This window comes from Myotis myotis, unplaced genomic scaffold (genome assembly GCF_014108235.1).
Source record: "Myotis myotis isolate mMyoMyo1 unplaced genomic scaffold, mMyoMyo1.p scaffold_m19_p_1, whole genome shotgun sequence".
Lineage (NCBI taxonomy): Eukaryota > Metazoa > Chordata > Mammalia > Chiroptera > Vespertilionidae > Myotis > Myotis myotis.
Genome location: NW_023416313.1, coordinates 117,114,906 through 117,142,182, shown reverse-complemented (window position 1 = coordinate 117,142,182; position 27,277 = coordinate 117,114,906). Strand labels below are relative to the sequence as shown.

At 52.9% G+C, this 27,277-nt stretch overlaps 1 protein-coding gene and 1 pseudogene across 1 annotated transcript; both read right to left on the bottom strand.

Moving 5' to 3' along the window:
* Nucleotides 1-232: 232 nt before the first annotated feature.
* CSK (C-terminal Src kinase) lies at nt 233-19,503 on the bottom strand. The gene is made up of 13 exons (XM_036348908.1): nt 19,348-19,503; nt 5,492-5,568; nt 5,050-5,163; nt 4,816-4,928; nt 4,302-4,521; nt 2,914-3,007; nt 2,655-2,720; nt 2,472-2,571; nt 2,291-2,381; nt 1,787-1,860; nt 1,507-1,702; nt 1,314-1,400; nt 233-1,069 (listed from the first exon to the last, which is right to left on the bottom strand). Exons 2-13 carry the CDS (start codon nt 5,504-5,506, stop codon nt 887-889), a joined length of 1,353 nt encoding a protein of 450 aa, XP_036204801.1. The 5' UTR covers nt 5,507-5,568; nt 19,348-19,503; the 3' UTR covers nt 233-886.
* A 2,021-nt stretch (nt 19,504-21,524) lies between these two features.
* LOC118660443 lies at nt 21,525-21,951 on the bottom strand (annotated as a pseudogene).
* Between the last annotated feature and the right edge of the window lie 5,326 nt (nt 21,952-27,277).

The following is a 27,277-nucleotide window of genomic DNA, read 5'->3' as shown; positions in this document are numbered from 1 at the left end:
CTATAGCAGAATGTAGGGGAGGGCAGTAGTGAGAGCTCCCCCGGCAGACACAGGACACTCATGGGTGCAGCTTACACAAAGCGGTGGCCACCTCTTCCGGCCGTGCTCCCCACCCACTCCACTCACAGGGCAAGCACAGCCCCACTCACAGAGACAGGGGGATGGACAAGATGACATGGGGATAGGAGATGGGGGCAGGCAGGCTCAGGGAGTAAGCGCCGAGGCTGGGCAGTGGTGTCCTCATGGAGTGGTTTATTACAATTCTATCTCACAAGGCAGGCGGCAGCAGCACACACAAGCTCCAAGCCCCTGACAGACGTCCGCCTCGGGCGCATGCAAACAGTGCAACATGGTCAAGCGCAAACACAGGGCGACCGAGGCGACACAGAACACAGAACACGGAACGGGGAACAAGGCTGGGGCGATGGGTCCCTGGAGATGGGCCTGGTTTCCCCAACCCTGGGCAGGACAGGAAAAATAAGATTCGTACTTCTTGTAAAATGCCCATTTCCTGGGTACTTTCTTCTTATCGTGAAAAATAATAAAAAATAAGCACATGGAAAAGAACCTCAAAAAAGAAAAGGAATAAAACTCTAGGAAGGTGAGAGATGGGAGGCCAGGGAAGCCTGACCACGGTGGGGCATCTGCCTCCTGCTCCTCACCCTCCTCTCTTCTTGGCCTTCGGTGGGACTCCCCAAATCCCACAGGTGGGTCCATGAGAGGTGCCGGGCCTAGGCGGGGTCCCTGAGGGGCCGGGGGGCACAGGCTGGGGCAGAGGAAAGAGGTCCACTGGGCTCAGTTCCGGTTAGGCCCAGCGAGTAGGGGCATGAGGTCCAGTCTCTCAGGTTGAGTCCCCAGAGGCCCATGACCTGTGCGAGCCCAGACGTCACAGGTGCAGCTCGTGGGTTTTGATGTGCTCAAGCTGCTCTCGGAGCTGCAGGAAGGAGGGCCGTGTGGCGGCGTCCAGCTGCCAGCAGTTCTTCATCACCTCGTAGACTGCAGGCGGGCAGCCGTCAGGGGCATCCATCTTGTAGCCCTTCTCTACCCGAGGGACGACGTCCTTCAGGGGCTGAGGACAGATGGGTGGCATGAATCTGTGCAGGGCCTAACCCCTGGAGGGGATCCCTACTCAGCATCCCTCTTCAGGGGTCCCCTTTAGCTCTGCCTCACACCCAGGCCCAGGAAGTGGCCTGGAAGGTCCTGAGGACAAGCTTCTAGGCCTCAGACTAGGGAAGCAGGGCCCAGGGAGGACCCACTCCAGGCCTACCCCTCCCATAGCCCCAGCCAGGTCCCACCCCAGTGCCCACACTCACAATTCTTGGATAAGGCACTCGCCCAAAGGAGTAGATTTCCCAGAGAAGGATTCCGAAACTCCACACGTCAGACTTGGTGGAGAATTTCTGCCATGTGGATGGGAAAAGCTGTGTCAGACCCTGGAAATTTGGGGGTAGGGTGACCCAGAACCCCTGTTCCCACTGCTCAGGATATAACGGGAGGCCCACCCACCTTCTCTCTCAGGGCTTCGGGGGCTGTCCACTTGACTGGCAGCTTGCCTGTGTCCTGGGTGCTGGAGGCCTCCTTGGTGAGGCCAAAGTCACTGACCTTGGCCACGTTGTCCTCAGACACCAGCACATTTCGGGCAGCCAGGTCCCGGTGCACAAAGTTGTTGCCTTCCAGGTATTCCATAGCCTCACAAACGTCTCTGGGGGCGAGGCAGCCACAAGTCCCCTCAGATAGGCTTCCCATACCAGGGTAGGGCCCCTCCCCCAGGGGCTGCTTCACTCACAGTGAGAACTTGAGGAGACAGTCTCCGCCCAGCACCGACCGACCCCGTGACCGAAGATAGTCCACCAGGCTCCCCTGGGGCAGGAGAGACAGACCATGGCCCACAGGTTAGACTTGCCCTCTAGTCCTTGGGAACAGTGGACCCGAGGCTGGGTAAAGGGTGACACCCAAGGAAGGTGTTAGGAAAGGAGAGGAACATGGAGGAGGTGACATGAATACTAGGTTCTACAGTTGGACACTGCTGAGCATTCTCTTAATTCTCATCACTCTCTGAGGTAAACTTTGTTAGTATCTCCATTTCACAGGTGAGAAAACGGAGCTTAGAGGCAATACAACTTGTCCAACATCGAAGTGAACAATGATGAGCCAGGACAAAAGCTGAGCTGTGGGGACTTCAGAACTCAATTGGAAAGAGGGGCCCAACGATACAGCGGGGGCCTGAGGCAGTTGGAAAGCCCACGTATTCAGCTCCAGCACAGGGGTGACTCTTGGGGCTGGTGCACACCTTGGCCATGTACTCGGTGACGATGTAGAGTCCGCCCTTCTCTTCCACAATCACGCCCAGAAGCTGTACCAGGTTGCTATGCCGAAGTTGCCTGGGGCAGGATGAAGTGATCAGAGCCTGCCGAGCCATCTCACCCTTACCCCTCATTGCAACCTTCCTATACACCCCCTACCCAACTCACGTCATGACCGAGGCTTCAGCCAGGAAGGCCTGGGCAGTGGCATCGTTCTTAATGCATTTGACAGCGACTTTGTTCCCTCGGTAATCGCCCAGCATCACATCTGTGTGGAGAGTGTTTGGTGTTATTCCCAGACTCCCCACAGTCCCTCGGCCCCTCGAAGGGCTCCCAACTCCTCTTGCTCACCTCCAAACTCCCCCTTCCCAATGGTCTGCAGCAGCTTCAGGTCCTTCATATTCAGCGCCCAGCCACCTGGTAGAAGGAAAGGGGTCCAGTGAGGGGTGATGAGCCTGGAGCAGAGTTCACAGCAGGAGAGACAGAGGCCGACTATAGTGTGTGGGGTTCCCTGGAAGTCTCCAGAGCATCTGGGATGGGAAGTGCCAAGAAGCCTGGGTAGCAGGAGGCAAGTAGGCAAGCGAGAACTGGGGATGGGGGTGGCACTCACTGCGGAAGAACTCATCCTGGGCTGCCACTGTGCCCTCCATGACCTTTGGCTTGATGAGCCGAGTGCAGAGTCCATCTGCATCTGAGGTATAGTGCTGCAGGGTACAGGACAGGCCATCATCAGCTGCTCACATGCACTGCCCTCATCTGACCACCAGAGGGAGGCAGAGGCTCATACCAACCAGCCCCACGTTGCTTTGGTTGGGGAGGGCTCTCTATTTCCGGCATGGCTTGGGGTTAGGGAGGCCCCAGACTGACAAATGACCCACTGGCCATGCCACCTCACACCCAGTTGCTGGACACATCCCCCATTGTTGCTACCACTCTGGTCCTCGCCAGCATTCCCTGACTCAGTCCAGACACCAGTCTGTAGCCAGGCATGCCCAGGACTCTTCCCTGCCAGAGGCCTAGCCAGACAGGCAGGGGAACAAGCTGAGAGTGAATTCTGGAGGCATCTGGGAGGCTGCCTGGAGCTACAGGGACACGTGGGCATATCCTTGAAGGTGCATGAGTCCAGGGGGACCCTGGCCATTAAGGTGTAGCTCATGAGGTCATGCTTATATACACACCTTGGACATGTAGTTCTGTTAAGTGGCTGGAAGGAAACTAGTTCCAGGATTTAAATCCTGGCACCTCCAATTTATAGTTATGTGACCTCAGGCAAGTATCTTAACTACTCTGAACCTGGCCAATGAAATGGGGATAGTGCCCTGGCTGGTGTGGCTTAGTTGGTTGAGCGTCATCTCATGCACCAAAAGGTTGCTGGTTTGATTCCTGGTCAGGACACATGCCCAGGTTGTGGCTCAATCTCCGTTAAGGGGCGTGTAGGAGGCAGCCAATCGGTGTTCTGTTCTCACATCAATGCTTCTCTTTCTCTATCCCTCTCCCTTCCTCTCTCTCTAAAAATAAATAAAAATATTCTTAAAAACACACAAAACTAGTACTTAAGAAAAAAGAAATGGGGCCCTGGCCAATTTTCTCAGTGGTTAGAGTATCAGCCTGAGGACTAAAGGGTCTCAGGTTCAATTCCCAGCCAAGTGCACATACCTCGGCTGCAGGTTCAATTCCTGGCCCAGTTGGGGTACATGAGGCAGGCAACCAGTCGATGTGTCTCTCTCATATCGATGTTTCTCTCTTTCTCTCCCCCTCCTCCCTCCCTTACATTTTCTCTCTAAAGATCAATGGAAAAATTATCCTCAGGTGAGGATTAAGAAAAAAAAGAAAAAGAAATGGGGATAGTGCCACCCTCCCTGTGGTGGCATTGTGGGATCAGAGATCTACCCTGGCACATAGTAAGTGCCATCCAGTCTGCATGACAGTCCCGAGGTCACAAAGCCAGAAGCAGTGGGACTGGCGCCAACATCCAGGCCTGTGGGTGCTGCAGCTCACCTCCACCAGCTGCATGAGGTTCTCGAAGTACACCTCCTCATCAATGCTGAGCTTGCTAGCGTGGTACATGATACGGTAGTGCTCCACCTTGCCATCACAGCTCACGCACAGCGTGTAGTCACCAGGGTAGTTGGTGCTCTCCCGCACTAGGAACAGGCCCGTCTCTGGTGGGCAGAGAAGCCGTTCTGCCTGCTCCCGTGTGATCTTGCCATGGAACCAACTGGGGGACGACAGGGCAGGGGTCATGGTGGCCCAAGGGTAAGGAGCCTGGTGCCCCTGCCAGTCTCCTCCTGCATCTGCCAGGCTCCACTTTCTGAAGGCCCTCCCTCTGTCCTAGACCCATCCTCCCGCTTTGAGGTCCAGCACCCATGCCCTTCCCCTTATCTTGAGAAGCCCTCAGGACATTTCAGCCCTTTCCTCTGGTCTCCCAGTTTTCCTGACTCTTTCCTGGGGGAACCAGGGTTCCTCATCCTCCCTCCTCCCCAGACTGGGAGAGGATCCCCCAGGTACTCACGGCATGAGGCTAAGTTTGGTGCCGACCTTCACGCCCTCCCGCTTTTGGACATAGTTGGCTGGAATGATGCCCTCACGGCCCACCTTGTTCTTGGCTTTGTACCAGTTGGGGTCCTGGGGGAAGGGCAGCCCAAACACGCTCTCAGGCCCACCCTCCTCTGCAGGGAACCAGGACCCAGAGGGAATGCCCAGAGGTGGGAGAGGGTGGGGGTAGACATGTGAGGTCCCTGATTACCTTGGTGACGGCCACAATGGTAAGCACATCTCCCTTACAGAAGGGAAGGTCCTGCTCAGCAGTGCCATGGAAGTTGTACTTGGCAATACATTCTGTACCAGATGGCCAGGCGGCCTGCAGGACAGGCAACAAATGGGCAGGTGCAGCCTGGGGCCCCTCTCCACCCACATGCCCACAAACCCTCGAAGTCATAGCTCTTGCGGGCCAGATGAGGTGCTACCTCCTACAAGAACTTTGGGTTCCTTCCAGTTGATATTCTCCACTGACTGAGACCTGAGGGCCCTGTGACAGTGGACCCTAGAATTCTACTTTGTTGAAAGCCAGGGTTAGGACAGAGGGCTGGGAAAAAGCGGAATGAATTGATCTGAGTCCTTTTTTTCTGCTTAGCATCCCCATGGGGGATGGGGATGCTCAACTGCCCTAGGCCCCGCCCCCATGGTACCTGTATTGCTGACATCTTCTCAGATCTGGCGTCCCGGTGTCACAGGAAGGCCAACCTGTCCCTTGGTACCATGAGAGCTGTGGGGAGAAAAGGAAGATTGAGAAGTATGAGAATATGCCCCCCGCCCAAGTCACTAAGATCCCACTCCTTTCCCATAGCAATATAAACAGATGCCAAAGCCAGCCAGAGCTGGCACTGGGAGTGAGGGAGCCACCAACCCTAGGCCCATAGACTGTCAGGCCTTACAGACTGACAGAATAGCCAACAGAGGCAAAGGAGGTTCGGGGGCTGAGTAGCACCAGTGCCACCTGCCCCAGCAGCCCCAAGCCCGATGCTAGCTAACTGGTCGGCAGGGGAAGAGGGCCTAGGGAAGTTCTGTGAACCTGGGGAAGGTGCCATCTGACTTGGGAAAGTCACCTGTCCTCTGTGAGCTTCCTAGTTTCTGTGTCTATAAAAACTTGCCCAGGCAGTATCTTTAAGCCAAGGTACACTGACCCTATAGCCTGGTAATCCCACTTCAGGGTGCACACCCAACAGAAAACAGGGCAGGTGTCCACTGAAGCAGGCACAGGGCACTCACTGCAGCACGATTTGTAATAAGCCTCAAAATGGACAGCTGCCCAGATGCCTCCGAAAAGTCAGATGGATAAACTGTGGTATACCCACGGAATATAACACTGTGCTGTGATGAACATCGATAAGCTACAGCTATGAAACAACATGGATAAGCCTCTAAACATAGTGTTAACCCATGGTGCAGGACGGTGACTGCCATGGGAGGAGGCAGTGACAGGAAGGGGCTTCTGGATGCTGTTGTGCAATTGCCTGAGCCCAGATGGGGTGGGTTCACTCTGTGGCAATTCACCGTGTTGGACCTGCCATAAACCTTGCAGGGTGCAGGGGCTTCAGATGGCAATGGGAGGAACCAGGGTTTACTTTCGGGGGTCATGGGGCCTCAGCAGCAGAGCGTGTGATCTCAGAGACCAGAAAGAGCCAGGGAGGTAGAACCGGGAGAACCACCCTACTTACAGGCCTCACTCCTGGTTCTAGAGCAGTGGTTCTCAACCTTCCTAATGCCGCGACCCTTTAATACAGTTCCTCATGTTGTGGTGACCCACAACCATAAAATTATTTTCGTTGCTACTTCATAACTATAACTTTGCTACTGTTATGAATCGTAATGTAAATATCTGATATGCAGGATGTATTTTCATTGTTACAAATTGAACATAATTAAAGCATAGTAATTAATCACAAAAACAATATGTAATTATATATGTGTTTTCCGATGGTCTTGGGTGATCCCTGTGAAAGGGTCGTTCGAACCCCAAAGGGGTCTCGACCCACAGGTTGAGAACCGCTGCTCTAGAGTCAGGCAGACCTGGCACTATCAAGTGTGCAACTCGGGTGAATGACTCAACCCTCTGAGCCTCAGATCCCTCACTCTGAAAGGTAGGGACTGGGATCCCATGCAAGCAGGCTGTGGGAGGAGTAGAATGAGGCCCTAGACTTGGAAGTGTCTGGCAGAAACACCCCACCTCTCTTCCCTTCCCCAAAGGTCAGCCTACCAACCTGTGCTGACAGGAGAATGACCCATGCGTGCGCCCCCCCGCCCCGCCCCCATTCATACAACTGAGCTGCCTGGGGTACAGAAACCACCCCTGGGCTCTTGTGGTTCACATATTGTGGGAGCTGTGAGCTTCTTACCTCCATTTTATGGAAGCAGAAACAAAGGCTCACAAGGTTGAAAACAACTTGCCTGAAGTCACACAGCCCAGACCTTGAATTGGAGCCCCCAACCTCAGGCCCTTCTAAATAGGGGCTCTGCTTACTCTCCACATCCCACACCTCCCTCTGCCCCCAAAACAAGCCACTGCAGGAGGGCTTAGAGGCTGTGGCATCATTAGTCACCCTCTCAGCTGTCAGTTTGCAAACACTCCTTTCCCAGCCTGCAGCTGCTGCCGCCTCCCCACTGACTTGATGATAATAAAAATAATAACAGGCCCTGTTTTCTGAGCACTTATTCTGTGCCAGACCTTGTCTTTGGCATGCTACGGCTTGTCAAGTCCTCTAACAACTGAGAGAGGCTACCCCATTTTATAGATGGAGACCCCAAGCGAGGCCAACAGGCAAAGTGGCTTTGCCTGAGGTCACCATCTCTCCCGGTGCCTCCCTTGCCGACCATGCCATGACCCCACTGGTCTAGGAGAGAGAGAATGTAAAGGAGAAGCAAGTGATGCTTAGAGAAGGGACAAGCCCAGGAAGCAGTAATCTGGGTGGCCTTCCTTGAGGGACTGGGCTTGGAGAGGGAGGAGCCAAGTTCTCCCCTTTGCTGTACTGGCTGCAACCTGACCACCCAGTGCTCCCATCAGTACAAAGGGTTGGCGACAACCCTGCAGCTCTGGGACTTGCCAGCTCTCCAGTGCCTCAGCTACACCTGCTTTCTACCTGCTGTTCCCATGTCCTGCTTTGGCATTTTCTTCCCACTCCCTCCCCCCAAGGAAATTCCACTCAACTTTCAGGGAGCAAAGGAAATGCTTCGGTTGGATATGTGCCTAAAAAATGTAGTGGGACAGGCCACACAGTACCGTTTGTAGTAGCAAGAGATTGGGAGACAATCTTTTTATGTCCATTAATAAGGGGCCAAGTAAATAAATGACCAGGTATCCCTAAAAGGGAACAACATATTTCAGCTAATGGGGACAGAACAGATTTGTAGCTGCCGATACACAACACTCTTCATGACAGAGTAAATAGAAAGGGCAAAAGCCAGCCCAAGTTATTATTAAAGGAAAAGCTGTTAGACACAGCTTCCAAATACCAGCCCACCAATTAATCAGAAGATAAAAAAGCCCCTTCACAATAGGGAAATCTGGCAGACATCTTGCTAACCAAATGGTCAAATTAAGCATCACCAATAATAAGAGAAGCGATGAGTGCCTTCTGCTATGATGCTGAGAAGGACACAGATTCTGGTGTAGTATCTGTAGAGCTATTGAACCTGATTCACTCAGGAGGATGCTATCAGATGGAGCCCAAATACTTGGCCTGGACTTTTTTTTCTTCTTAAATGTATTTTTATTGATTTCAGAGAAGAAGGGAGAGGAGGAGAGGGAGAGAAACATCAATGATGAGAGAGAATCATTAATCAGCTGCCTCCTGCATGTCCCCTACTGGGGATCAAGCCCGCATCCCGGGCATGTGTCCTGACCGGGAATTGAACCATGACTTCCTGGTTCATGGATCAACACTCAACCACTGAGCCACACTGGTCAGGACTGGCCTGAACTCTTAAAGTCAATGTCAAAAAAGACAAAACAGCCAAAACCGGTTTGGCTCAGTGGATGGAGCGTCAGCCTGCGGACTGAGGGGTCCCAGGTTCGATTCCGGTCAAGGGCATATACCTGGGTTGCGGGCACATCCCCAGTGGGGGATGTGCAGGAGGCAGCTGATCGATGTTTCTCTCTCATCGATGTTTCTGGCTGTCTGTCGCTCTCCCTTCCTCTCTGTGAAAAATCAATTAAAAAAAAAAAAAAAAGACAAAACAAACAAACAAAGGCTGGGGAATGTTCTAGATTAAATAAGACAGGAAAGGAGCAGGATACAACAACAAAATGATAATTATGTGAGGTGAAGGATGTGTTAACTAATCATATTGTGGTAACTTTTTGCAATATATACAAGTATCCAATCATTACACTGTACACCTTAAACTTACAATGTTATATGTCAATAAAGCTGGGGGGAAAAAAGAAAGGTGACAATATTCAATGAGTTATTCTGAATGAGATTCTGAAATAGAGGTAAAAAATAGCTATAGAAATCATTACAGGACAATTGGGAAAATGGAAATGTTCAACAATATTAAGTGTGACCATGGTACTGAGATTATGTTAGAGACCCACACTAAAATACTTCAGAGTAAGCCCTGGCTGAGTAGCTCAGTTGGCTAGTGTTGTCCCAAAATGCCAAGGTTGCAAGTTTGATCCACGGTGAGGGCACCTACAAGAATCAACCCAACCAGTGAGCCCTGGCCGGTATAACTCAGTTGGTTGGAGCGTAGTCCTATACACCAGAGGGTGGTGAGTTCAATCCTTGGTCAGGGCACTTACCCAGATTGCAGGCTTGACCCTTGTTGGGGTACATACAGGAGGCAACTGATCGATGTTTCTCTCACATCGATATTTCTCTCTCTTTCTCTTTCTTTCTCTCTCTCTCTCCCTTCCTTTCTCTAAATATCAATAGAAAATTTTAAATATCAACCAATGAATGCATAAATAAGTGGAACAACACATGGACATCTCTCTCTAAAAATCAATAAATAAAAAATAAAATAAGCCCTGGCTGCTATAGCTCAGTGGTTGGAATGTTGGCTTGTGCACTGAAGGGTCGCAGGTTTGATTCAGGTCAAGGGCATGTCCAATCCCCACTCCAGGTTGGGGCACCTGTGGCAGGCAACCAACTGATGTTCACATCATGTTTCTCTCTCTTCCTGCCACTCTCTCTAAGAATCAACGGAAAAAATATCCTCTCCTTGGGTGAGGATTAAAAGAATACTACTAATAAAATAAAAATAGAATACTTGGGGGAGTAAAAGGTATGATGCTGCAACTAACACTCAAATATATCAGCAAAAAAATACATATATACACATGTCTATGTATATAAAAGAGGTAACGCAAATGAGGCAAAATGTTTAGAACTGGTGAATCTGGGTAAAGGATATATGGGTTTTCATTATACTACTAGGGGCCTGGTGCACCAAGATTTGTGCACTGGGGGTGGGTCCCTCAGCCCGACCTGCACCCTCTCCAATCTGGGAGCCCTCAGGGGAGCCCTCTCCAATCCGGGAGTTTCTGTCTTTGCAATCATATGAGCGAATTGTCTGAGACCCCAACCCAGTTTGGTTTTGTGCTCACAGAATAATAGAGGTATTTTTTTTTTCTTTGTTTCATTGGTAGAGATTTCCTGGAAGTTTTAGGATATCTTACCTTTATTTTTTCCTAGACACTCTGCTTTTACTTATGTCTCTCACCTTTGCTTTCCCTCCATCTCCCACCAAAATAGTAACTAGCTCCAAGCTCACTTTGCTCTAGTGCAGTGGTTCTCAACCTTCCTAATGCCGCGACCCTTTAATACAGTTCCTCATGTTGTGGTGACCAACCATAAAATTATTTTCGTTGCTACTTCATAACTATAACTTTGCTACTGTTATGAATCGTAATGTAAATATCTGATTTGCAGGATGTATTTTCATTGTTACAAATTGAACATAATTAAAGCATAGTGATTAATCACAAAAACAATATGTAATTATTATATGTGTTTTCCGATGGTCTTAGGCGATCCCTGTGAAAGGGTCGTTTGACCCCCAAAGGGGTCGCAACCCACAGGTTGAGAACCGCTGCTCTAGTGTCTAGGAGATCTGTCTGCCACCAGAACTACAATTCCGTGCATTCCTGGTGCTCCCCACGCTCTGGGCTTCTGCTTCAGGTCCTGGGGCTGCCAACAGAACTACTATTCCCAGAATTCCTGGTGCTCCCCGCATTCTTGGTTTTCCCTTCCTGCTCTGTCTCAGTCCCACGGCCTTCCACTCTGCCAAGTCCTCTAAGCCACCAGCTCTCCCTCTCTGCTCTCTGTCTAGCAGCTTGGGGAGCCAAGTTCCCCAAGCCACTCCACTCCCTGCCAGCTCTCCCGCTCTGCTCTCTGCCCAGCACCTGTGTATGTAAATTAACTCACCATCTTTGTTGGGTTAATTTGCATACTCACGCCTGATTGGCTGGTGAGCATAGCGGAGGGACAGTCAATTTACATGTTTCTCTTTTATTATATAGGAGGATTATTTCAGCTTTTTGGTAGGTTTGAAATATTCAAAAGGTCATATAAAAGAGCAAAGTGCAGGGGAAAAAAAGAGCAAAATGCAGAATGTCATCCTTGGTATATTACAAGTTGTATTTTTCAAAGTGACATACAATTCCTCTCTAAACTCATATATGCATAGATTATCTTTGAAAGATAGAGGAAACTAATAAGAAAGGTTGCCTCTGAGATGGGAAGGGGGAGTATTAAGTTCAAGGGAAACTTACTTTTCACTGTATATTTGCTATTTTGTCCTTGCCTTTTTTTTTTCTTCAAACAACGCATCTATTACGCATCTATTACCTTCCCCCTAAAAATAAGACTGAAAATAACTTTTTGAAAGCCACCTCTGTCAGGAGCTTTCTGTGATCCCCCAGCTGTGCTGGCCTGGGAACTCTTAGGGGAAAAACGGGGGGCTGACTCATGTCCCCAGCATGGGCTGGGCCCAGGGTGCTGAATGAATGAACCAACAAAAGAAAGGGGGAAGCTAGGATGGCTGTACCACACTGAGGTCCCGTAACCAACAGGACTATATTTAACCCTAAAGGACAGCAGCTGTCACCCCACCCCCATAGGACTGGGGGACAGGGAACTTTGTAACTTTGTTAAGTCAATGCTTCACTTTGACTTCCTGCCCCAAACTCTGCTCCTAGCAGTACTTGTGCTGGGGTCCTGGGAACAGGCTGGGCATTGTGCCCAAATACTGAGGTCAGTGGCCACAGCCTCAGGCAGGCCTTTCTTGGGAGCCCAGGCTGGTGGGGGCGGGAGCCCAGAAATTCCTGGGCTGCCATTTCCCTGCCTTGGAGGCAGTTTTAGACCCCCATAGCCAAGCACATGCTGAGAGCCCTGGGAGGTCAAGGGGCTCCTGCCCTGCCCCCCTTCACCAAAACTCCACTGCCTAATGGGGTATGGGAGCCTTCAGTAACTGTTTATACCCAGCTAAAAATACCCACTGAAAGGGGAAGTGCACAAGAGACCTAGGGGAACTTGGGGCCATGCCCCCAGAGACTCTGATCTGCCACAGGACCCAGCTAGAGTCTGGGTGTGGGGCACGGGCAGCCACTGGAGGCAACAGACAAGTCCACCTTGCCTTCTCATTCTTTGAGTCAGTTTTTCAGGAGCCTCCTTGTGCACCCAGCCCTATGCTTGGTGGGCCAGGATGGGCAGGAGGAGGAAAGGGTCCAGGAGGTCTGCCCTTAGGGCCTCAAGAACTCCACTCAATATCCTCCTAATAGTCAATCATGGTCAAATGTGCTCAGTGCCTCAACAAACAGGATAGACCTGGGCAACCTGGGAAGGCTTTCAGGTGGTAAGGGAGGGGAGCTGCAACTGGGAGGATTTTAGGTGGAAGTGAATTGAAGGGGTGTGTGCTAGATCAGGCCAGGCTTAAGATTCCAAACTGTGGTACAGAGGGAGTTAAGGCTGAAGAAGGCTCAGCGTGGGGCACACAAAAGCTTTGAAGCCAGCCCAGAGGTTTCTGACAGGTCACAGAACAGATACAAGCAAAACTGAATTTCCGATTTGGGCATGCCCCTCCGAAAGGGCAGTGCACCTGAGAAGGGTGGGGCACTGCCAGCAGTTGGGCTGGTTTGGCAGCAGTAAAATCAGCCCCACCTCTGAAAAAGCTTTGGGCACTGGGGTGCCCCTGCCCATACACCAGGCTATGGGGGTGAAAGGTTCTGGCTGACCCAAGCAGGTGGTCCCAGAGCCCTCAGCACCCCCACTGCAGATGTCTCAGGGTTGGGCGGCAGAATTGGGCACCAGACCCTTGGAGATACTTATACTTCTCTGGGGATCAGGGAAGAGCTGGAAGGATGCTCTACTTTGGCTCCAGTGTATGTTGCCCAAACCCCATCTCTGGAGCTCCCACAGCCTTCAGCACCCCTTCCTTAAGGGGAGGTGCCAGTTTAATGGCTGAAAGTGTTAAAAAACAAAATTACAGCAACTCACTGGCTTTTTTCCTGCCTCCAATGGCTGGCTCAGTGGGACTGGTAGTCCCATCTAGAGGTTTGGGAAGTGAGAGGAGGCCAACGGGAATTTCATTCCCCAGGCCGCCTTGCAGCTGGAGGCTGATACTCATGGCTCAGAAAGGTTTCTAATTACCACTCAGGGCCTAATTATCTGCATGCACTGGGCAGCAGGGACTGGGGCCTCCCCAGGGCCCTCCTCAGTCCTGAGCTTAGGCTGTATAGTTTGCATCTTCATTTGCCTATTTTACATACAGCCTCTCAGCACTGACCTCCAACAAGCCCTTAGAAATCATAGAGTGTACTTGTTCTTCACCCAAGTTATGGATGGGGAAACTGAGGCCCAGAGGCCCATGAGCTGTCTAGAACTTTGACCTAGATTCCTGGTCTCCCAATCTCAGAAAGGGATCCTCAGAAAGGAATACAGCTCAGTAGGGAAAGCAATGGGGGTTCAACACAGAATATAAGCTTTGTTGCCCACGTGAGGGAGAAGCGGGGTTCAACACCCTCCCCCAGCAGGATGGGCTACAAAAATGAAAGCACAGAATGAGAGCCTACTGACCCACCCAGAGTTAATTACTTAATCCTCCAAAAACCCTGTGAGATTTTTCTGATCTATTTGTCAGAGGAGGAACCAGGCTATGAGCAGAGTCACCCAGCTTCCAAGAGGCAGAGCAGGGAGCTGAGCTCAGATCTGTCTGAATTTGTTCAGGGGAAAAACCTTCAACTTTTCCTTGGGCAGTACAGATGACACCCTGAAAACGGACAGATAGGTGAGGAGGGTGCTGACGGGAGGTCTGCCCAGAGGTTGGCCCTCCTGCTCAGGAAAGCACAAGTTCCATCTGTGCCCACTCCGTACGTGCCACACCCTGCCTCGCAGAGGCCAAGAGTTTGTCTAGGGCCACACTGCAACTAGAGAAGTCAGCAACCCTAGGGAGGGTAGAAGCTCCCAGCAAGGGACTCTGCCCCAACCCTGCCTCTTCTGCAAATGCTTCTTGATTTTCACGGCCCTTCCCCTCCAGGAAGCCCTCCACTATTACAGCCTACGCAGATCCTCAGCTCTGCCAGGAAGTCGGAACCACAGGCCTCCCCTAATTGACTCCTCTCTCTGTCTGGTCTCTCCTACAATAGGCCAGTAGGGGAGCTTCCAGGGTTCCTTCTTCATTCTCCCCTCCAGGCTCCCTGAAGTGTGGACAACACGGACCACAGATGCCTGAGTTTCAGTGAGGACCAGGTACTGGGCAGGACTGAAGAGCAGCAGCTGGGTGAACGGGCGTCAGAATGACACCAGATTTTCACCCACCACAAGGCTTCCAACTGTGTGGACAGCAGGACAGGCAGAGGGGGCATCAGGCAGCCTCTCTTCTGTTTGCTCCTGCAACTCTGGGTCCAGACCACAGAGGGTGAGGGTGGGGGTGGGGGAGGCGGAGGGAAGCTGCGGTTGGAGGCCCAGCCCCACCGAGGCGTACACAGCTAGTGTGCGAGAGAAACTACTCTCATCATAGTACCTCAAAACCAGGAAGAGAAACTGAGCAGGCAGAAAGGGCAAGCTGGGCTGCATGTGGCCCTCAGGTCCCCGGGGCCTGCCAAGGGTAGCTCCCGGAAAGTCACCGACCACTTCTCCCTTCTGGGCCTCAGTTTCCCCAAGGAAAGAATGGGATCTTTCCCATTCTGCCCGTCTGCCCGACTAGTGCAGGCTGCATCCCGCTTAAGAGACTCCACAATTGGTGGAGCAGTCCTGATACCCCAGTGGACTGTGGCCTCTCCCAGGAAGCAGGGCCTTGGCCTTTCGAAGCTAGCCCCGCCCTGCTCACTTCACCCCTCAGCCATGCAGGGAGCACACGAGCTCTCTCTTCACCAGCCCTTTATTTTTAGGTTTGAATTTGACTTTAATCATTACTTAGCAGATTCTATTTCCAGCCATTGGATGAAGGGACCCAGAGGAGGGGAAGAAGGGAAGCAGTGCTGCTTGTCTGGTGTGAGGGGTGGCCTGCTGCTCCGCCCATCCTGCCCAACCAAGAAGTGGGGACCGAGAAACACCCAAAGGGCTTACCCAAGCCGGACCAGCATCTTTAGAGGACCCACCCTGTGACCTCATCCCAGCCCAAGCTATGGGACAGGAGGGCAGCTGTAATACCCACTTCCCCTGTACCAAGACCAGGGAGGAGGGAAGCACTTCACAGGCAGAAGAGTGGCAGCCAGAGTTCAAGGTCACATGCGTGGGGGACCTCTGCATTGAATGGGCCATTTTGGGGAGGATCCTCTGCCTAGTTAGTCCTGAGCCATCCTACGGTCATCTGGGACAATGGTCTCCTAAGGCCTGGGAGTGACAAGCTGAGACTGGTTTCCTCCTACTGTCCATGAGGTGGCTCCAGGAGGGGCACTCCCAAATTCTCTAGTTTCCACAGAAGCAGAACAAGAGGAAGCAAGCAGTGTCCCAGCAGTGCACACCCAAGTTAGACCTGGGGAACACCTGCCAAAGAGGAGGAGGGCACTAACACACAAGACTTCCCCAGGGATTTGTGGACATCGATGTCCTCTTTCAACTCCCTTGCAGGGAGGCTCTAAAAACCCTACCTCCCCCATAGCTTTCTTTCCTCCCCCGGCCACCTGGGAAGATGAGGTTGGCATGGCTGTACCAGGTTGGGGCTCAGAATGCTTAAGTTCCTTGCCCAAGTCTGTTTTCCCAGGGAAAGTAGGCCTTTATCTCCAATGGGGAAACACAGGGCTTCCCAAAATGGCCTAGGACCATGGTTGGCAAACTGCGGCTCGCGAGCCACATGTGGCTCTTTGGCCCCTTGAGTGTGGCTCTTCCTGAGCCTTAGGAGTGCCCTAATTAAGTTAATAACAATGTACCTACCTATATAGTTTAAGTTTAAAAAATTTGGCTCTCAAAAGAAATTTCAATCATTGTACTGTTGATATTTGGCTCTGTTGACTAATGAGATTGCCGACCACTGGCTAGGAAGTAGCTGAAGGTGGAGACAAGAGGCAGCTGAGCTCACAGAGGCCTCATCCACTCAGTTCTGATGCTGGGCAAAGAGGAGAATGGGTAGGGTCAGGTTCCAGAAACCAACCAGTATCCTATCTTCCCAGAGCCAGGCCCATGATCTCAGCTGGCAAATCACACGGTGATGGGGAGGGGGAAGGCAGGGAGGCCAGAGTAGTCCAGAGCCTCAGGGACAGAAAGAGGGTTTCAGAAGTGGCTCCCCCCGCCCCCCCAGCAGAGACCAGCCCTTGGCTGGGTGAGCCATCAGCTAAGCCTGCCCCAGCTGTCTTCCCCATATGTTGAGGCAGCCTGTGGTGGGCACTCCGTCAACAGTGCCAACCCCTTCTGACAAAGTGCCTATAGAAGCCAGGGGCTGTGCCAGCACTTTCTAGCACCTTGGTTAGTTTACACTATCCACCCCCTGCCCCCCAAGCAGGTATCACCATCCCTGGTGTATATACAAAGGAACTCTGGCTCAGAGGGTGACCTCTTCAAGGCCCCTCCACCAGGCCTAAATGGCATGGCTGGGCCTGGAACCTACGTTGATTGGGAGCCAAGTTGCCCACTCTCTCCAATACTCCTGGCTGCTTTGGGGGCCTGTAGGAACTACCACTACAGCAACAGGTGGGCAACAGGTGCACATGCTCAGTAAGAAGGTCTGGGTGAGGTTGCTGTGGTAGCTACTAGTATTTGGAAAATTCTATAGTTTTTAGAGGCAAAGCTACACAGACCATGTAGCAATATGAGAAAATGCCCATAGACACAGTATTAAGTGAAAAAAGGTGTCATTGCCTGCACATTCAAATGACAATAGTGACGAAGAAACAACCAGGAAAGACTGGCAAGGAATTCCAAAATGCTACAATCTGTAAAAAAATAGTGGGTGATTTTTGTTTTGTTTTCTAAATCACCTGTAGTGAGTGCTGTTTTGTTACTTTCTAAGTTAAGAAACTAATACATACATAGTTTTCTCACAATGAGCTCAGATTTGCTTTCCTGAGCTCCACCTGCTCCCCATCTCTGGTCCTTCTTTTGCCATGGGACACCCTTCTGTTAAGAAGCAGCCCCTCAGATACATTAGGGTCTCTTCCTACCATGTCTTTCCCAGGCCAAACACCTCTGTTTTGGAGGGACTATGTGTCAAGGCTTTGAAATTCCTCAAAAGATGAAACTCAGAACTAGACCCAGGCTATCCTGCCCGCTCAGGCCTCATCCCACTGTGGATCCTTAGCCTCAATCCCTGCCTGCTCTCAGATGCTCCATAGGGCTCAACCTCTTGGGGCCTGGTGTCCCCTGCACTGGTGCTGGGGACCATTTTCTGTCCTTCCTTGCCCCCAACCCAACTCAAAGAGAAAAGGAGCCACTTCTGAGAAGGAGGGAGGCACCAAGCTTACCAGATAAAAAACACATCCCTGCACACATGCTAGCGTGAAGCCAGACCCTTTACTATGAAGGCCTTAGGACCCCAGCCACACCAGTACAGGTCATAGTTGGGTGGTATAAAAGCGCCTAACCACGTCAGGCCTCAGCTCCAGCCCCTCAGGCTGGAAAGAAAATTACGGCTAGGTGAGGGGAGCCCTCACAGGCCAACCACATCTGGATCCCTTCCACTTTGCATGTCAGGATGACCAGAAAAAACAACAACTTCAAAAATCAAGGGTAGAGGCCTGAGCTGGGCTCAGACATGGCTCAACATCCTCCAGGGAACCGCCCACCCTTTTCAGGAGCAAGAGGATCCTGCCACACTCCCAATCTCCTTCTTGCTGCCTTCACCATTCCTGCTGAGGTCCCACCTAAAAAGACACTGGAACCCTCATGGTGTGGGGAGCGTGGAAGAGGCCCCTGGTGCCCCTGACAATGCTCCTATGCCAAGGCTATAGGGTGCTCCCTTTGGAAACAGGGCTCTCACTTTCCCATCTGGATCCCATTCACATCCTGAGCCTGGCTGTCCCTGTGCTAGCTAGGACCAAGGTGTGGGACAGCTGGATTGGAGCTGACCATCAAGCTGTTTCAGCTCAACTCTAGGGCCACACTAGATGGGTGCCCCCACATATTCACCACATCCCCATCGGTGGGATCCAGCCGCAGGCACCAGCAGGGAAATCCCATGGCGGAGCAGATGCTGTCTGAGCCCTACCCAGCAGAGCTGGGGCCGGAAGTTCTCTCCCTCCTCGCCAGCCTCTGTGGGGCACATGCACACTGCATAGGGTCCCTTGGGCCAGGCTGGGAGCCTGTGTCCCTGATGGGTGAAGGTGCCTGTCTGGTTGCCCTTCAACCTACAGAAGCCCTCCACCTGCAGTGTGGGGGATGCAAGGACAGAGGGCAAAACTACCAGTAACATCCCCCTTTGAGCCTCAGTTCTCTGGTCTACAAAATGGGAGAGAAGCTGAACCTAGTTAAGCTCCAAGAATCTGGTGGCTGGACACGCCCCTTCCTAACACCTGGCCTTGGCCCTGAGAAGTCGAGGAGAATGGGCTGACCAGACTGCTAGGTGGTGGGACATGGTCCTCACACCCAGTGTTACCTCCACCTCAGACCAAGGCCCTACCCAGTGTCCCCACCCAAGGCCAGAGGTCCCTTGGCTTAGGCTGATCTGGGAGGCTCAGGGTGACAAGTTCACCCTCTGGGCCCTGGGCTTCCTGGAGCCAGCAGAGCCTCAGCTGAGGGAGGGAGGGAGTGAGGGAGCGGAGGAGGGGTCAGAACCAGACAGGCCAGGGAACCTGCAGGGGCCAGGACAGGGCACAGCAAACTGCCCTTTCCCCAGGCCCCTCCCTCCGGGTCCGGCCAGCCTCCACAGGGGAAAGAGGGGGCACTCGGGGCCGCTGAGACCAGTCTGTGGGGCGCAGAAGGCAGCAGCCCCTCTGGCGCTCCCCTCCGGCAGGCTGACAGGGACTCCCGGGAGAATTCGAACCCAGGAAGGAGGGGCAAGAGAAGTGGGGGATGGGAGTGGACGCGAAGCCAAAGCAGCGGCATGGGAGACCTACCCTCGGCCCCGGGAGGCGCTCCCACGCCCACCTCCTCCAGGCCTGCCCGGCACTCACCTCTCCGGGGAAACTGCGGTCCGAGCCACCTCGCTGCGGGCAGCATCAGCGGCCTGCGGGACGGTCCATGTGGCCCGGGAGCGGGGAGGGGAGCAGGGGTCCCGGGGTGCGCGGGGCGAGGAGGTCTCGGTGCGAAGAGGGCAAGGAGGGGAGGCCAGACGGAGGCAGGGGGCCGACCGCGCGGCTGGGGTCGGGGAGGGAAGAAAGGCGGGGGAAGGGGGCGGGAGGGAACGGGGGAGGAAACAATGTAGCCGGCTCGGCCCCGGCAGAGTTCCGCTTCCGAACGCCGCCACAAGGGTCGATTTCGGAGCGTCGGTTCCTCCGTCCGACGCTGGATCGGGGGCCGCGGGGCTCCCCGCGCTCCCCGCCGCGGAGGCTCCGGCGGCCACAGGCTGGCTGGGGCGGAGGAACTCCCGGCCGGTGACCGGCCCCGACGGCGGCGCGGCCGGGCGGACGCCCAGCTGGGACCCCGCCCCAGCAGGACCCCCAGGCACGGCGCGGGGTGGGGCGGGAGCGGGAGGGCGGCGGCGGGCTCGGCGGCGGCGGCCGAACGCGGCTGGCCCAGGGCTCGGCAGGGAGGAAGCGCGCAGGCCCGGCCGGAGGAAGCGCGGCCCGGATCCTCCGCCCGCGGCAGTGCGCCTGCGCGAGGGAGCCCGCCGGACGTGCGGCGGGGCGTGGGCCGGCGGGGCGGGAGCCGGCGGGCGGCGCCCCCTGCCGGGCGCCGGGGGCGCGGCCGGAGGTGTGTCCCCCACGCCCGGCCTCCCCCTGCCAGCGGGGTGAGGGCTGGCGGAGGACCCTCGCTGAGGGCCGCCCCGGCCGCCCCGGGGCCACCTCAGGCTTCTCTGGGCGCAGCTCCGCCGATGGAGACGGGATTGAGGCCGGGCCTGGGGCCCTCTCCTCTGATCTGCTTGTGGAGAGTGGGCCTCACTCGCAGCATTAAGCGTTTATTCATTCATTTCCAGAAATGTAATGGCGCTAACGACGTGACAGGCCCGGTTCTGGAGTCTACTAGTAGGACCACTTCATGACTGCCAAGGAGTTCTCAGCAGTAAAACTGATCGGCCAACAGACAATCTCAAAGGAATAATTGATAGAAGTGGAGAGGTGATGTACCAGGTCCACAGGAAGCAGAAAAGAGGGGCGGGCGGCGCGGGGGCGAATGGGGAGACTTCATAGAGCTGGAACTCCAGGCAGGGGAAACAGCATGGACAAAGGCAGGGAGAGATGAGAGAGCTTGATGATTTGGGGAATTGTAAATAGCTCAGGGTGGATGCGGTTTTGTAGTGCGGGTCCAGGAAAGCGGTGGGAGATGGGGTCCCTGGAAGCCACAGGGACTAGAGAGATACAAAGAGCCTCGTGGGACTTTCTTAGACTTTGTTTTCAGCCTAGAGCTAATAAAGAAATGTCAGTAGCGGTGTGGCTTTTGGAAAGTTACTTAACCTCTCTGTGCTTTAAATCCCCATTTGGTAAAATGGGGGAAATAACAGCACCACAGTTTTAAGATTATGTGAGACAGGAAATGAGTAAATACGTTTAAAATGCTTCATGTGCTGTGGCTGGCACATGGTCAGCTCTCAATAGTACCTGTTATTGCATATCATTATTAACAAGAAACAGGGAGGTGATCTGCTTTGAATTACAGGAGCAGGGTCTGTGTGGGGGGCACATGGGGGGGGGGCGGTGGACAGTGAAGGGGGAGAGATCAGAGACTCCAGTGTAGGTAGGAGGTGTCAAGGCACTTCATAGGGACTGGGTTGGGTGGACAGAGAGTAGCGGTATTCTCAAGTGGGGGAAATGAGTTGTACTGACAAAATCTTGAAATTCAAAAATTAGGGAGGGGCTGAGGGGGTGAACAGTAAAGGGCCCTGTGGGAGAGTGTGGCTGCAGATTGTAGAGGCTTACATGCCAGAAACAGGAGTTGGGTGTGCCTCCCCAGACAAACCACAGGTTGGCCCTTTGACCCAAAGCACCCCTGGGCCAGCTTCCCAGGAAGGGGCCAGCCTTTCAAGGAGGGAAGTAGTCACATCCCTGCCCTTGGAGGAGACATCCAGTAAATCTGAGAGATAGCTATGGTTGGTATAGTGGAGAAAAGCATGAATTTGGTATTCAAATCTTTTTTTTTTTTTTGCAGAATTTTATGATTTTATTAACACAAATACAATGTGTACGCAATCTGTCTATTCATTTTCTTCACTGCACAGCCTGGCATTGAGATTGGTGACTCTGGTGGCTGGGCTGCTCTTTCCACAATGGCTTTGCAGTTCTTTGAGGAGACGTTGTGAGCAGTCTCAGCACAGTGAGATCTGTTGCACATCAGCAGCACTTCAAGCTTCTTGACGTAATGGACCAGAAACTTCTGAAAGCCACGGGCAGCATGTGCTTTGTTTTCTTGTTGCTCCCATAACCAATGTTGTTCAAGATCTGGCCCTTGAATCTTTACGCACCCTATTGTCAATGCCTCTGCGTTTCGGCCAGTTCTGCTTAATTTTGACATATCGGTCTGACTGGTGCCGGATGAACTTCTTGGTCCTCTTTTTGGCAATCTTGGGTTTCACGAGGAGTCTGAGGGCAGCCATGGTGCTGAGTAGGAGACAGCTGCCACCTCCGTAGGCAGCGCTGAGGAAGAGCTAGGATTCAAATCTTAAAGTTAAATCTCAGCTGAACCATTTACTAGCTGTGTGACCTTGGGTTAGTTCTTAAGGTCTCTGAGCTTAGTTTCCTCTTCTGTAAGATCCTGCTCAAAATACACCTCTCATGAGAGATGGTGCAGATTCAGCAAGATAACAGCCTGGGGGTGAGAGGGATGGCGAGGATGCTCAGCTCCTTTGGTTCCCCTTTCTCTCCTCTGAGGTCAAGATGGAATGATAAAGTGGGGGCTGATGGGGCCACCTCTCAGCCTAAAAGAAAGCATTTCAGCAGCTCTGCAAAGGCTTCTAGAAGGAGAAGTTGACAGCTCTCCTACCCTGCCTGAATCAGCTAGCAAAATAGGAGAGGACTGCGGGGATTTGGAGAAAATGCTCTAATCCCTGTCCCAATTTTGTTACCAACCAATCTTTCCTTAAACTTAAATGCATTTGACTCCCGTGGCCCAGAGCATGAACTTTGGAGTCAAATAGACTTGCATTTGAATCCTGGCTCCACCTCTTCACAGCAGAGCAAAACAAATTTTAAATTTCCCTGAACCCCAGGCACAGGGGACAAATCAATAAAGGGCTCTGTCCCACAGAACTACCCTCTAGTGCAGCGGTCGCCAACCGGTGGTCCTTGGACCGCTGGTGGTCCGTGAGGTCCAAAAGGCTGGTGACTGCTGCTCTAGTGGAAGAGCTAATTAACTTCCAACCTCCCCATTCATTTGCTTATTCTATAAATACTGAGCACCTTCTAAGTGCTAGGCACTGTTCTGGATGCTGGAAATGGGGAAGTGAGCAAAGAGTGAGCATGAGTCTTGCTTAAGAGGATAATTCAATAAACAGGGAAATTAGACACTGTGGTAGGAAGGCAACGAGTGCTTGATGGAGGAGAGCAGACTGGGGACACAGGCGTAGATGGTTTAGCACCTTGAGGGACAGTAACAAGGCCGAGATAACAAAACCAGTAAGTGGGAGAGAGTAGTATGAGAGGAAGGGCCAGATTCTGTAGGGTGCTGTGAACCAGGACTTTTATTACACGAATTTGGGTTTTATTATATGAGCAATGGGGAGCCATTAAAGGATTTTAAGTAGAGAAGTGACATGAATGAGTGAAGGTCAAGAGACCAGAGAGGATGTTTTGAATAATCCCACCAGTGTTGATGAGAGTGGGCTCTGGTGGATAAAGGAGAGCCATGTGACTGCTCTTGGTGAGGGGCTGTGAGGGGAGTGAGTCCACAGGAGAAAGCAGGCCTGGTCCTCAGGTGTGGCTGGAGCACTGGGGGAAAGTATGGTGCTCTTTACTGAAGTGGGAGGCCTGGGAGAGGCTCAAGCTGGGAGTAATGCTCAGGAGCTGGATTTTGGGCAAACCCAGTTGAAGATGCCTCTGAGAAATGGAGGTGTCAAGCCAATGTTTGGAGCCATCTTTTATAGACCAGGCTCAGAATAGAAAGAACTTTCCCAGAGCCCACTCCCAGGACGAGGGTAGGATCTGAGGACCTCCAAAACCGGGAACACCAGCTTCCCGTGTAGTGGAAAGGAAATCATTAGAGTAGGGGCCTTAGGTTTTAGGATTTGGGAGGAAATTTAAGAGGAGCCCTGTCCCAGCCAGGTAGGTTCAAGCACTAGCTTTCTCAAGCTGGGCTACCTGTCTGGCATGAGGGAAAGGAGAAAAGAGAGGCTGGAGATCCCTGGATGTGGGAAATGGAGCTCAGGACTTTGGGCTGCATTTTTATTATAGGACCCATCTGGGCCAGCTTGATGCTAAACTGGGTTGGCTGTTGATGGCCGGAGGTCCTGAGCTTAAGCACCATTTGGGTGGGCTGCGCTCTGCTCCCAGGTTCTCCTGGATAGGGAAGGGCCTCTCCTCCCTGCTTCATTACTCCTCCCCACCCCCAGCATCTACTTTGAGATGACAGTTTAGAGAAGCTGGTGTGAAATAGCTTGAAACTCAGTCCTGTCTGTGCGTCCCCAGGGGCAGAAAACAGGAAGCCAAGATTAAAGGCAGATTTCCAGCAAAGTCCCCTCGACTTCCTGCAGAGCAGGTGCCCAGGCTGAGCTGACTGTGAACAGCTTCCCTTGCTGAAAGCACCTGGGGCACCCTGCATGGCTGGCCCTCCTGCTATGGGAGCTGTTCTTTGGCCCTGTCATCACCTTTCCCATCGGGGAGCTCTGCCAAGCCCTTGGGGAACAACCTCCACCAGAAAAATACTGTGGGAGGTGGAAGGAGCAGTCACTGGGAAAGGCCTGGTGCTGAGGACACGGGTGGGAGGGCTGGGCAGGGAGACCAAGCAGAAAGGGCATGGGCTTTGCAGTCACTCAGACCTGGTGTGAATGCCAGTTTCCTGCTGCAGGGACTCATTGACCTGTGGAGGTAGGTCAAGGGGCAAAGCAGCAGAAAGGGGGGGAGGAGGGTTTAAGGAAGGTGGCCAGGGAGCCTGGACCAATGTCCAGGGCTGAGGGTCCCTAGGGACGGCCAGAAACCAGGAGAGAGGAAGTGGTCATAGTGGCCCCTGCCATCTGCATGTCAGGGGCTCCTTGGCTGGATTACCAAGCTGATATCCACAGCTGCTAAAGGCTCAGGGAATCAGCGGGGTGGGGTGGTGGTAGGGGTGGAGGGAGAGAGCCCTGTTCTCCCCTGTGGCCTCTTCCCCTTCCTGATCTGCAGGAGAACAGGCTTCCATGAGCTTCACCTAGTTAAGAAACAGCCTGCCTCATGCTGAGGCATCATTCTCACCCATTTTATCTTAATAGCTTCTGGGTTAGAGTCCTGGTCTCCCCATGCCCAGCTGTATGCCCTTAAGCAAAAGTCACTTAACTGTTCTGAGCCTCAGTTACCTCATCTCTAAAATGGGAGTGAGAGGCCCACCTCACAGGGCACTTATAATGCTAAACTGAGATGAACTAGTGAATCGCTGGCACAGTGCCTAAGGCACACTTTCACTCGCTGGCAGTTAGGGGAATATTTTCTCTCTGACCCCTTTAATAGGCTGTGTAGTCTCAGCTCTCCCCTGCTGTCCTCTAAAGCATTCAAGTCTAGTTCCCTGAGGCCTTTGTTCAATGGAAGCCTTCTGTCATTCATTCACCCAATATGGAGGGCGTGTTCACTCCTTTCCAGGACCTAAGCCGCTAGAATTAGGCAGGCCCAGAAACTTCCTTGGTTCTTAACTGGAGTCCTGGGCTTGCAAAACCTCTTACAGGTTGAGGCTTTCCCCTGAGAGCTTCTCAGAGACCTTCACCTGCCAGGTGTCATCTCCGAGCTGGACCAACACACCCAGAAGTCCCCAAGCTCTGCCTTGTGGATTGGAAACGCCAGTTGGTGCTGTTTTGGCTTCATGGGAGCTGTTTGGAGGAAAGCAAGAAAAGGGTCCTGGGGTTCTCTGCGGATAGAAATGGCCCAGGATGGGAGGAATGAGGAGCAGGAGCAGGTTTGCCTGGCTTGAGCCTCAGGCCAACCTTTTGCAAATCACATGCAAATCCTCTTTGCCAGGTGCTGTATCTGTGAATAGGCCTGGTGCCAACATTTGTCCCTGTCAAAGGTTAGAGCAGCTTTCAAAAGTCCCCTCCCTCGGTTGGGAGGGGGGTGGAGCTGGATAGGAAGGGAACCTTCCCTGAGCCAGAGGAGGTTTCAGAAGCCAGCTGTGAGACAGGGGAGGGGCCTGGAGGGCCCTTCTTCAGGGGCTCCTGTGGGATGTGATGTGTTTCTCCCCTTTGGTTGTACAGCCCCTCAGAGTTTAGTTCTAAACAATGTGCTGGGCGGGAGGGAGCTCTCTGAGGACAGGGACTGGCTCCTTTTCCTGTCTCTGCAGTGGTGGCACTGAGCCTGTAGTAGTAAATGTATGCTGAATGTGTAAGTGAGTGACTGGATTCTCCTTGGATCTCTGCTATCATGCCTGCCACAGTCCTGGGGCTCCCATATCAAGGAGAAGGCCTTTGCCTGCTACCCCATTGTCCTTCCCCACAGCCTATCCTCTTGGACCCCTTCTCCTCTCCTCTGGGTCTCCAGGGGCACTCTCTTGACATACGGGTAGCTGCCTAGAGGTCCATGTCACCTCCTCCTCTAGCCAGGACCAGTTCTGGTTGGAGATGTGGCCCTCTTAACCCTCAAGACTTCCCTGGCCCTATGCAGCTTTAATTCCTCAGCCATGGTAGTGCCACCAGCCCTCTGCTACAACCCGCCCCCCCTCCCCCAGCTCCACCATGTGGCCAGTCACCTGTCAGCAGCCTTAGAGGGAGGGCAGGTGTCTGAGTCTGGGAACCAGGGTCCTAGGTGTTTGATGTCCACACTGACCTAATGTTGGTTGAATGAGTGAAGGATTGAAGTTGGGGTGACAGGACCAAAGCTTGGAAGAAGCTGGTTGCTTCTCTGAGCTTGTGGTGCAGAAGAAGCATAAGGTTTCAAGTCAGTTAGGGTGAGGGTTTGTGACAGAGAGAAGCAGTGACACAAAACATTAGGGACACTTGGAGATTATTTTCAGTGGCAGCTGAAGGCTAAGAAGCCAGGCGCCGCATCCTGTTCAAACCACACAGGAGGCCCAATCTTAGCTGTCTTCTTTGAGTCCTGTCTTTTCTGCCACTTCTGTGAGCAGTGCGTTTTTTAGTTTTTTTAGTTTTTGCTTATGTTAGCTGAAGGTCGGTTTCTGTTGTTTGTGACTTAGAATACTGCCTCTCAAGCCCTAGCCCCACCCCTATCGTGGTGGTGGGAGGATGAGGTAAAGTCCTGCATGGGAAGTTCCAGATTCATAACAGCGATTAGACAAAGGCCATTGTCTTCCCTTTGCACTCCCTGTGATGACTTGCCTTCCACCCTCTTTTTGAAATAGAGACCTGTGATCTCATCAGTTCTGAGGGGGAACAGTGCCTCCTGGTGGCCAGAGTGCAGACCCCAAGGAGAAGGGAAAAAATTGGGCTGCAGGCGGAGCAAAGTCACAAGGCCCGCAGCTCCAGAGTCAGGCCAGAAGAACAGGCATATGTCTGTCCTGGAAAAGGTTGGCTGTTAGGAGCCTGGGGAAGAGCCTCTCCCAGGCTCAATTAGGGCCAGAGGCAGAGCTGACCGTCTCCAACTGGGAGTGTCACAGGCCTGGCTGGGGTAGATGAGGACAGGGAAACAGGGCCGCTAGAAGGGGAGGAGATAAGGCCACTTCCTGAAAGCATGTGGATTGGTTATTCCTTCACAGAGAGGCAGTAACCAGCCTTTCTAGAAACCCCAGTGACCCATGTCTGGCTCTGCATGGTCTTTTCCAGATGGGGTGCTGGTAGGAGACAGCCAGATCAGCCCCTGGCTGCCAGGATTCCCCAGGGTT

Coding starts and splice junctions, on each gene's coding strand:
- CSK (XM_036348908.1), bottom strand. Junction 4,929..5,049: donor CCATTGTGGCCGTCACCAAG/GTAATCAGGGAC, acceptor CCCTTCCCCCAG/GACCCCAACTGGTACAAAGC. Junction 1,703..1,786: donor TGTCTCCTCAAGTTCTCACT/GTGAGTGAAGCA, acceptor CCTCGCCCCCAG/AGACGTTTGTGAGGCTATGG.